Source organism: Mesitornis unicolor, unplaced genomic scaffold (assembly GCF_000695765.1).
Source record: "Mesitornis unicolor isolate BGI_N332 unplaced genomic scaffold, ASM69576v1 scaffold5332, whole genome shotgun sequence".
Classification (NCBI taxonomy): Eukaryota; Metazoa; Chordata; class Aves; order Mesitornithiformes; family Mesitornithidae; genus Mesitornis; species Mesitornis unicolor.
Genome location: NW_010167009.1, coordinates 44,356 through 56,259, shown reverse-complemented (window position 1 = coordinate 56,259; position 11,904 = coordinate 44,356). Strand labels below are relative to the sequence as shown.

At 37.7% G+C, this 11,904-nt stretch overlaps 1 protein-coding gene across 1 annotated transcript in view; it reads left to right on the top strand.

Annotated features, from left to right (window-relative positions):
• Positions 1-11,904, top strand: part of FRMPD4 (FERM and PDZ domain containing 4) — a 112,330-nt gene that overhangs the window by 96,351 nt on the left and 4,075 nt on the right. The window contains 8 exon segments of the mRNA XM_010178513.1: positions 324-443; positions 1,172-1,308; positions 2,447-2,573; positions 4,872-4,961; positions 5,553-5,735; positions 8,993-9,131; positions 9,730-10,791; positions 11,113-11,904. The exon segment at positions 11,113-11,904 is cut by the window's right edge and continues 411 nt beyond it. Of these exon segments, the coding sequence (XP_010176815.1) occupies positions 324-443; positions 1,172-1,308; positions 2,447-2,573; positions 4,872-4,961; positions 5,553-5,735; positions 8,993-9,131; positions 9,730-10,791; positions 11,113-11,904 (2,650 nt within the window).

The following is an 11,904-nucleotide window of genomic DNA, read 5'->3' as shown; positions in this document are numbered from 1 at the left end:
GAAGCACAAGTCAGTTTGTATTTCACTTGGATTATTTTCATTAAGGTCTGTTTTCTCTGTTCTTTCACTCTGGTTTTGAATGAGTGAATTTTGTTGCTTTGAGGATTAATTGTACTCAGCAGTCATGCCTATATGAGTCTAAAAGTCTTCCCACAGGATTATATATATATATATATATATATGATGTTCTTACGTGAAGAACTTAATCAGGAGCCCATGGCAAAACTCTTTGTTGAATAGAATTATTTTTCTTGCCTAAAGCTATAGACAGCATTGCTCAATCAGGGTTGCCAAGGTATAATATGATTATTGCACTGCCCTAGGTGACCCAGAGGCCAAACTCGCATAAGATGAGATGTCTTTTCAGGATTAGCTTTGTCCCAAAGGATCCCATTGATCTTTTAAGAAGAGATCCAGTTGCTTTTGAATATCTCTATGTACAGGTAAGTGAAAGCATGACCATTGTAAAGGAGAATAAAGATAGTTGCACTCAGTGTATATAGAGATTTATATCTTCACATAGAAAAGCATGGCTGCCGTAAATCCTGGTTTTTATTTCTGCTGCATAAAGCCAATGATTGCACTTGGGGAATGTGCAAATCTTTATCATCTGCTTGTCTTCTTCCTTCATAAGTCTCTCCAAATAGTAATGCTTTGATATCTTTCCAAAATACATTTGGCTTTAGAAAAGAGTGAAGCTGAAGTAATTGCTAGTACTTACTTCTGGTACTGTAATATCAGACAGAAATGATGTCTGAAAAGGAACTTGCAGTAAAATGGATGAGAAAACTGATCTACAAGCAGTGTGGTTCTCCTGGGTATCTCACCAGGTAGAATCCTGCTATCCTGAGTCCAGATACTCTGATACCCTCCCAGCACTCTTTCTGACAGGGGATTACTGTTCTCCCCAGGAAGGATGAAGAGAGCTTAGATCAAAATGTTCATGCCTTCTGCTCTTTGGCAGAAGTACTTGTGTTCTTCAGAAGTGCCCATATCCTGGTGAGCATCTGACACCTCTGAGAGCAGCAGTTCTACCTACAGCATGGTGCTGCTGCTGAGTTCAGGGTTGCTCTTCATGCAGTGTTAATTTAAAAAAAAAAAAAAAAGACTATAATTTATTTTTAGTGCAATATTTTTGAACTTCATGCTCCCTCTACTGGTTCTTTGGCAGAGCTGTAACGACGTGGTTCAGGAAAGATTTGGACCAGAACTGAAATATGACATTGCCCTGCGATTGGCTGCGTTACAAATGTATATTGCAACTGTGACCACCAAGCAAACTCAGAAAATCTCTCTCAAATATATAGAGTAAGTTGAGAATGCAGTGTGTTCTTTAAAAGTGAAGCAGTAGGAATAACTCTGTAAATTCTTTAATGTTGTTTCTTTAATATGTCTATATGCCTGCACCAATTTTAAGTTCATTCTTTGTCGCTGAAATTGATTCAGGTGTGTTAAGAGCTGTAAGTATGGACCTTTTTGGTCCATTTACATTTTGGTCATCTGTTTACGCATGTGAAATAGCCTATAAATGTAAATAAGGTTAACTCATTTGCTTTCAGTGATTCACTGGTCAGATCTAAGTTTATATGGTCTGAATCCTAAGGTTTTAGTAGAGGTTATTATAGTAAAATTCAGATGACTTCTTGATTCAGAAGACAATAAAATCTTGGATTCCATTTGTAAGATTTCTTAAATACAGAAGTATCCCAGTAGGCACCTGTTTTATCTTAGACAGCGTGTATGTGTAACTACAAAGAAAAAGAAAATTTCCAAAATGCAATTGTGTGTACATCTACTTGTATTTAAAACAAACAAACAAAATTCAAACCCAAAACTTTTGGTTTTGTTGCTTAGTTTACTTGCAGAATGGAAATAATAACTGTTGCACACTCAGTTTTGTAGAGTTTATTCACCTTACTGAAGATCATGTTCTATTGTATCCTGTTAATGAATCCACAGAAATAATTACTTACAAGTGAAAAGTCAGTATACAATTAAAAAAGGTGCTTCAAGCAGAAAAGAAAATTTGGTAAAAGGAGGGGGACTGGCTGTTTTTGAGAGGGGAAAAAAACCCACAATGTATAACTGGAAAAGACAATGGCTGGTTGGTTTGCATGTTCTAGACTAGAAAGTAAAATTAAATCTGACATTATGTTGTTCAATCTTCTGCAATTTTAATTCTATAATGGTACTTGCCTATGTCATTAAGTGTTGTTTAACAACACAGCATAGACTTTGAACATAAAAACTTATTTTCATTTTAGAGCATCTTTTTCATAAGTAATATATAGTTTGAATATAGAAAATAATGTGTTATTGCAAAACTATGGACTTGATCAACTCTCCTTCTGTTTTCAGGTGTTTACTCACTGGCATGATAGTCATTAATCTTTAGATAAATAATCATCACAGGATTGTGAAATTAAATATATTCCTTTTATTGCAGGAAAGAATGGGGATTAGAGACTTTTCTTCCATCTGCTGTGCTGCAAAGCATGAAAGAAAAGAACATAAAGAAAGCACTTTCACACCTTGTCAAAGCAAATCAAAACCTAGTTCCTCCGGGTAAAAAGGTATTACATTTGCATCTTAATGGAAAATATGTTTTAAAGAACAGAAAAGGTGGTGTGCATGGGAAACATTTAAAGTTAATCCTTCAGAGAAACACCTAGCCATTATATTTTCAGAGATTTATCTTTTGGTACTTGGTACAACATAGCCAAGAACAATTAAAATAATTAATTATAACCCAACTGAACTATCATCTTGAGAATGCCAGAAAACTGGTTATTAATACTTCATGTGTGATAAAGATATATATTTTTGAATTCATTTAGTGCTTCCTATTAAGGGCAGAGTTGTTTGGAAAGTTATTGTTCTCTATCTGATACTCTTATCTGAATGACATAAACCTATGGGCCTGACATAAATGCTGTTTTTCAGGCTTGTTTTTCATTATTCTGTAGGTAGACACTTTTTTGCTGGCCAAGATCTAACTGGATAGATGATGCTCCTTACAGTAAATGACCCTCCTTGCTGTGTAAAATGCTTTTCTTAGCACTAAGCTTTCGCTTCAACTGGAAAAAACATGTAGAAGTCAATGTCTCAGAGAAACATATACAGCTGAAGAAGCTGGGTTTAGACACCATAATGAAGTTTCTTTATGCAAGTCATCTAGTCTCTCTTTGTAGTCAATGGGGAGAAATAGGCATTTCTAGGGAGCGATTCATCCCATCCCACATTAGGAACCAAAAATAGGTCAGATGACTTGTGTCCTAGAAATGCCTATTTCTCTCCACGGACTATAAAAAGAACCTGAGAGTGACTAGTTGAGACATAAAATTAGTTGAATCCTGCTTCATGACACACTGTTTCTGAACAGCAGAAACCCAAAACACCTGGTGCCTGAGCTAAGGCTCATTGTGATCCACAGAATTCCTGCTTGGAGGTTTCGGATCACATCATGACTGCCAATGTAGCTCTAGGTGTTTGACCTGCGATGCTCAGGAAGAAAGGCTGCCTTTTTTGACTGAAGCACTGCACATCTCCTGTACTGCTGTAGCTAGAGCTAAATAATACCAATTGCTTATTGTTTATCCTGATAGTGTAAATCTGGGTTTATTTTGGATGCCATCACTGCTGCAGGCCTTGCAGGTGATGATGCATTGGTTCTTGGTTAGAAGAGAGGTTGCAACAGTCTCTTCCTGCAGCAAACAGACTGTTGGTTTTGCATTCACTCTGTTCTGTTTGAGCTTTGGAAATACGTTGTATGCCCACCTACTTTTTTTAGCAAGTAAGACTCAAACAAAGCATCTGAGCTCATCACCACCTTCTGTCTCACTTGTGAGTACTGACACAGGAACTGATTTCTTTCAAAGGTCTTCTTTCCCTCCACATAAAGGGATGCCAGTCATTCTCAGGACTCTCCTGCTTTTTACAACCACCAACTGAACACGTGCTGAAGGGAAGGGAAAGCTTTCCCTTGGATCAGTTTCCTCCTTGTTGTCTAGAAAAACCTCAGGATAGGGGCTCCTAAAATGCTGTTCAAAATCCAAGATTTTGAATTAGAAATCTAGTAGCTGACATTAGAATAGCAAATTAGATGAGCTTGGTATATCTTACCTTTTAAAAATCCAGATATAAAGATTTACACCAGGGAGGTGACTGTTTGGGTGAAATGAACTGTTTCTTGTTTTCATGCAGTCTCATAAAATATTTCTGAGTTGTTTCTTTTTAAGTAGGTATTTTAAGCTCAGAGGAGGAAAAGGGAGATAAATTATGACACATATTGCATGATATGATCCTATGTGTTGATGTACTGTATTTAGCTTTCAGATTTATTCCCTACTAAATATAGTGGAAGAGTTCTACTCTAAAAAATAGGAAATGCAGCAATGAGGTGGAATAATATGCCATATGCCAACAAGTACCTGGCATAATGTAGTACTCATAGCTGACAAAAGCAAATTTTTTGTTCTCTTTCTCTGTATAGGTATATAAATGTTTAAGAACTAATGGTGATTATGAATGGAAAGCTGCTGTCTAGGCTTGAAACCCCTCAATGAGCATGTGTTTAATTTGAGTAGTTCAATGTTTCCCTTCACTGGAGCAAACACAGTGTTCTTACAGTGTTCTGATCCACCCACACCGAAGTCCTCAGTGCCTTCTAAATAAATAAATGAGCAAGACCTTTATTTTAGGAATAAAACTGTTTCTTCTCACCTGAAACTCAAGCATCTAATGATTTAGTTTCAGGTTCTGAAGAGCTGTTATTGCAGTCCATTCTCCTTAGACTACACAAATACATTTTCTTTCTGAATTTGGTAATGTGTTGATTTCCACCACTCTCACCCCTGTTTCTCCTTCCTCAGCTGTCTGCGCTGCAAGCCAAGGTGCATTATCTGAAGTTCCTCAGTGATCTACGATTATATGGAGGGCGTGTTTTCAAGGCAACGCTAGTGGTAATATTTCTCTTGAAATAGTCTCTCTCTTCTCTTGATTTTTTTTAATCCAAATGCCTTTTTGCAAAAGCTGGACCATATGGATTTTCTTTAGAAGTTTAGGTTCTGTTCATACACTGAAAAAAATCATTGTTAATTGAACCAAATACCTTTTTTTTCCCCTTTTCATCTTGAAAATAAAATTCTTGATATAATTTTAATTTTACTGGAGATTTGGAGATAGGAAGCATCTTTTTGGCAAATAGAGCCACCCAACTAACTATGGAATACTAAAATTATTAGTTTGGAAAAATCTTAATTACAAAGATTTTCTTTTAACAGAAGCAGAGTCCATCCATCCATCCTACCATCCATCTAAAAACTGCAGTACAGTCAATATCCAGCAGCAGATTCCTTTACTTTTTTGTTTTTAACTATAAATCAAGTATGCTCTTGTATATCGTGTCTTCTTAGGAAAACATAATAACCTTTAATGTAGAAATGCCATGCAAATGTAGCTCTATGAAAATGGAAGAAAGCAGTGGCAATTTGTCACTATGCAGTACCTATCAGTACCTTTTTACTTTCACTTTTTTTCTTTTTCTGCTAAAGCAGGGAGAAAAGCGTTCAGAAGTGACTCTGTTAGTAGGGCCACGGTACGGCATCAGTCATGTGATAAACACCAAGACAAACCTGGTGGCTCTCCTGGCAGACTTCAGCCATGTGAACAGGATTGAGATGTTTACAGAAGACGAAAGCAGTGTTAGAGTTGAGCTGCATGTCTTAGATGTGAAAGTAAGTTTGTTGTTGATTTATATTGATATAATAGCTTTAAATAACAATTTTGTCTTTATTTGAGTATTTGATCAAGCTGTATTGTTCTGAACACCTTCCTGCCAACATATTCTGACAGTGTATTCTTAGCTTCTTTTTTTGATCAGAGTGCATGCATAGTGTACCTTGGGCATTTGAGGATCCTATGCTGTACCAGACTAGTGTTTTGCAGCACTAGTATTCTATTCTGATTTTTTCCTGGCTGACCCCAGGCAATTTACTTCATTGTTGTCTTTCTTTATTTCTCTGGTGCAAAAAGATGATTATGAAATTGACCTTCTTTTGAAGCTCCTTCCAGTGTAACAGAAAATATTATCACTCTTAGAGAATCACCAGCTGCATGAAATCTGAGTCACATGTAATCCAGTGTGTCATCTGCAAAGTTCACTGCAAGTAATCGTGTAGCAGTTACCAATGAAACAAACTGTAAAAAGGCAAGGGTTTTTTCTTAGTGCTTATAATTCCAGTTAAGTGCTTTGTCCTACATAATATATTCATAGATGCTTTTCATCTACCTATAGTAATTTAATTTCTCTTGAATCCCACTTTGAGTCTGTGGAATCTAGTGGCAATGAGTAGAGTTTCCTATATTATATTGTTCTGGTTCTTCTTGGTGTGTTTTCTGTTTGGTTTTTGAAGTGAAAGGCTTAACAGATTGTCTAGAGCATTAATCATGATAATCAGATATTGAAGGAAGAGTTCTCATTATACTTCAAACTTAAATATTCTGTTAAAATAAATAGAGCTTAGCAGTTCTTTTTGCTTAGCCAGCTATACACGAAAAACATACACAAGGAATATTTTACTAAGCTTTTGCTTTGAATGCTTTAGGTTTATTGACCTGGAACTGTTTCCCTGTATTTAATGTTAATGAAAACAACATTGTTGTAAATTAATCTAGATGCTCTTTGACAGCAGTTTAAGAGAAATGTACAGGTTGCTGAACACAGCATCCCTTTCACCTTACTTAGCAATGATCTCAGGCTGCTTTACCTGCATTACTGTGCTAAACTTGTAGCCCTCTTGTGAGAAAGCTGTTATGCCCTTTTTACAGATGGAAAAAGTAATACAGAAATTAAATTCTTCCCCTCTGCTCATATGTAAAATGCAGCACTGTATGCCATAGTTTTATATATTACCATGATACTGTGTTGGTTTATGTTATAGTACTGCTACTATGTTATAGTTATGCCTTATTGCAAACTATGTATATATCCCTGTCTCCTTGTGTTTTGGCACATGCAATCTTAGACTCAGAGAGACTAGCCTAACATTAAAATTACAAATCTCAGAGATTCTGGGTGGAATTTGATAAAAAAATTGCTTCTCTGTGGAGCAAAAGTAGGGCTTGTCACTGTATCCTGTGGAGGAGATGCAGGCACACACAGGTAGCTATTCTCAACTGATGTTTTCATCCTTTGGCTTACCTTACAGTAGGCAGGTTCATATATCCAGATTCTGAATATACCAATATGTGTCATATATGCCAGTACTTTCTTAATGGATAAATCAATAAACAGTTCAGATTTTTCTTTTATTTTTGCTTCTCTTTAATCTCTTCTCAAACATGTATCACTTGGCAGAAGCAGACAATAAAAGTTCAGCTGTCATAGAACTGTTCAGCAGTTTTAACAGTAGTTCACAACACTGTTTTCTGCAATCTCAGATTTCTGTGGGAGATCATCCATTTCTGTCAATCACTGCAGGAAATTTGAGATCAACATAGCATTTCAAATAGTTTTTAGTAGTCGCTCAAAAGAACAGAGATTAATTAGCCCATTGTAGGTTTAATAATGTGTAGTTAACTTCTATAGCTGTAGTTGAATGCTTTGAAAGAAGCATGCATTGAATAGAACCTCAAATTGTGGCACAAAATACTTTAAAGAAACCAAAATGCATAAATTTTCACATGTTGCTGAAAACTGTTCATACAACATTTAGGGCACGACACCTGGGGTATTTTGGTCTAAGATGCTGCAGGATGGGCATTTAAAAGTGATCAGACCTATTGTGAGTTTGGTAGTAAGCTATGATCATCAATTATGTTTTGGGCACAGCCACAGCCTCCATCAGAATCTGTTGTCTTTGAACTTAGTAAGGGGTTGAATAAGTTGGAGAGCCATCCTTGTTGCACGTAATATTCCTCCTGGAACAAATGATGTAGGTCCCTTCATCTGTCTTGTGACAGTGGGCTCTGCATGCTAAATTATGATAAATTGTCTCAAATGTCCACATAGCTGTGAGTCACTACACACTGCGAGTGATGAGTTTTCTACGGTGTAATTTCTACCCATGTATCATGGTAAGGGCTTCATTCTTATTTCCTCTCTAGGAGTTGTAGAGACTACCCACCTTAAGATAAATTTGTGAAGAGCAGCTTTTGGTGTTAAAAGCTACAGAGATATGAACAAAAGTTTGAGACAAAGAAATGTATACATTTTGGCAAAAGAAAAGGGAATTAAAGTATACTTCATGTGTGTGTCTTCGGTTTGATGCTTGCTAGCCTAGCAGCTGTAGCTTTTCAAAGCTCTGAGGTCTCATTTTTGTTAGGTCTGACTTTTTTTTTCTAAATGCTTTGAGGTTTTTTTGTTGTTGATCTCCCTTCTGAGGATCTTTCTGTGTTCTCTTTGTCTCTGTTTATCTGCTTATTTTTTGCCACTTGTCTTTTCAGTAATGCCATGCCACAAACACTGAAATCTTTTAAGCTGTCATTGTAATATTCACTGTCACTGCCATGTAACAGTAGCTTTAACCTCACTACTGCATTTTCTGAACGTGAACTTTCCCTGACTCTGTTTGCTTTATTTGTGCTTAGGGCACCTCATTTTCTGGGAAACTGCAGATTCCCATACTGCTGCAAGACTCCAGTGCCTAATGTACCAGGTTCTTAGCCCTTGGCAGTTTCAGAATAACAGTAAACAGTGCTTTGGTGAGAATAATACAACTGTGCAAGGAAAAGATGGAGCAAGAGTCTTACAATGGTTAGCTTCATTTAGAAAGAGAGCAAAATCAGCTCTTAAAATGTCCAGTTGGACTTCTACCTTACTGCAACTCCAGTCCTTTCTAAATGTTTGATACTTTTTTATATTGTTAGTGAGGAAAATAAGTTCTCGTGTATTTTTCAATGTGGTATTTGTGATGTAATTCCTTTTGCTTCCATGTAGTAGTATTGTCAACATGTAAACAGATTGAGCCTGACTTGGTTGTGTTCTTCTTAGCCTATTACTCTTCTGATGGAGTCATCAGATGCAATGAACCTTGCTTGCCTAACAGCTGGATATTATAGACTGCTGGTTGACTCAAGGCGCTCAATATTTAACATGGCCAACAAGAAAAACACAGGGAGCCGAGAAACAGGTATTCATTGCAATGCATGTTAATAATGGTCCAATGCATAAAACAGAAGCCACCTTAAGCCAGTGTACCTCCAGATAAATAGAAAGCTGTGCTAAATGAGATCTGACTGCTGGTTTAGACTTAGTACCACAGCATATCAGTTCAGCTTTGTAATGTTCTAATATTCAGCCTATGGTAGCATCTTAGTGGTAAAATAAAGCAGGTGATGAATGTCTTTCATACTATAGTGAAACAGATGCATGTCCCCTGTGAGTGTTATTATTTTATATAGCTGTATCATTTGTAAGAATACATATGGTGTTGGAGAAACCAGCTGGGGATTAGATTTTGTGTTACTATTCCTGGAATAGCATTTGGACCTAGCTGAGGTTTAGTTCTGTACTAAAGTTCAAAAGTACCAGTTAAACTTTAGGTCATTGAATCAACAGGTATTTAACATAGAGCAGAGGTGAGTTTGGAAGTGATTTTCTGAAGTGTTTGATGGCCCAGCTGTCCTATTCAGAGTGTTAATTACTCAGCGTTAACAAGTTATTGTGTAAAAATTACATTACTTTGCTCTTTGATTTCATAATGTTGATTTTATTTCATCATGTTATAGGACCTGAAAATAGAGGGAAGCATAATCTCCTTGCTTCTGAGTGGAACTGTATACCAAAAACTACCACTTTCCTGGCTGAAGGAGATCAAGAAGCTCAAATGTCCTTTGCTGATCCAAAACAAAAGACTGTAGACATTTCTGAAAGTCTGTTATGTCAAAAAGAACACAGACATCTGTACATAGAAAATACGTATAATTCAGGTGGATTTGATCAGCATCTGGCCAAGCAAAGTGACCCCACTGAAGCAGAAGAAAGCAGAAATTTTAATCAGCCTTCACTGCTGTCACTCTCAGGTTTGGAATCTAGTAAGAAAGCACAGGATTCCCCCAGGGGAGCAAAAGTTTCCTTTATATTTGGAGATCACAGCTTGGATGGTATCAATCCCCAGACTCTTGGCTATGAAAGGCTTTTGGATGAAAGTCCAGAAGTACTAGAAAAACAAAGAGCCATTTATATTAGTAATGCCAATGACATTAAAGGCCTGGAGTTGTCACCAGATGCTGAAAGTATTCAGTTTGCTACAAATTCTGTTTACGCAACTATAAATGACAGTAAAATATTTGGAGCTGCGGAAGGGATAGAAGAGCCTTTGCTGCATGATATTTGTTATGCAGAGAACACAGATGACGCCGAAGATGAAGATGAAGTAAGCTGTGAAGAAGACATTATGGTAGGAGAAATCAATAGGCCTGCTCTTCTCAGCCTTTCTGGTTCTAGTGATGACATTATTGATTTGACTTCACTTCCACCTCCAGAAGGGGATGATAATGAAGATGATTTCCTATTGCATACCTTAAACATGGCCATTGCTGCTCCTCCACCTGGCTTCAGGGACAGTTCAGATGAGGAAGACTCTCAGAATCCAGCAACGCAGCCTAGAGACAACAAGGAGCAAGCCAGTAATCTAGGCAATGATGACATTCCAGTGTCGCTTATCGATGCTGTCCCTACTAATACAGAGGGGAAGTGTGAGAAGGGGCTAGATGATGCTGTAGTCTCTACACTTCAAGCACTAGAAGCTTTGGCTGCTTCAGAGGAACAGCAGACGAATGACAATTCAGGTTCTTTCACCATAGTTACATTTATTCATTGAAAATCATCCCATCTCATCCGTTTAGCTTTGGAAATACTCCATTTCATGAGGGTTGGGGTTTTTTTGGTTTTCCTTTTTTTTCTGCCATCATTTCGCATACATCATATTCCATATTATTTAATGGAACTACCATTATGTTACTAAACTACCTGTCCCGGGAACTGTGCAATAAAGTCAGAGTATTCTTACAAAGCATATTTTTGTCTCTAACACACCCCCTTTGCTTGTCACTTATCCAGGTGCTCCAGCTGCTGTCATTTAATTGACTCTTATTTTCTGTGGCTTGCAGGTGTAGCTATCCTGCGAGCATATAGCCCTGAGTCTTCTTCAGATTCTGGCAATGAAACAAATTCCTCCGAAATGACTGAAAGCTCTGAACTAGCCACGGCACAGAAACAGTCGGAAAACAGTGCACGTGTGTTTTTGACCACAAGTGAAGGCTACCAACCCCTTGTGGAAGAGCAGACTGAATTTCCCATCGCTAAGAATCAGGCTGGAGGGCCAGGCATGAAGCCCTCACAGCCTTTGGCTGGTCGTCAGGCTGCAGAGCTACAGTCAAAAGTTGTGCCTTCAAAGCAGATTCTTCATTCAGATAATATGGAAATGGAGCCAGAGACCATGGAAACAAAATCCGTCACTGATTATTTTAGCAAATTGCACATGGGATCCTTGGTATATTCTTGCACTAGTAAAAGGAAAAGTAAGATGACAGACAGTGAGGTAAAAGCACCCTCTGATGGCAACGCTACTGTGAAAAAGCAACAGGGAACTAAAAAAGCAGAGACTGATGAAGATCTAAAAGCTAAATTTGGAACTCTTTCAGCAAGAGACAGTCAACGCCTAAGCACTTTTAATGTGGAGAGAACTGCCTTTCGCCAAAGATGGTACGCTGCCGATGATGGGGCAGCAGATAAGCCAAGCCCAGAAACAGGGAACGGGAAGACTTTTCCAAGAGGTCCTGTCCTTGGTAAAACAGAAACTGACTGTAAGGATGAAGTGGATCCTGAGGTGGATCAGGATGATACCTCAGGGCTTAGCCAAGGTGAAAACTTTCTGTCAGATATGACTCCCGTGTCTTCGG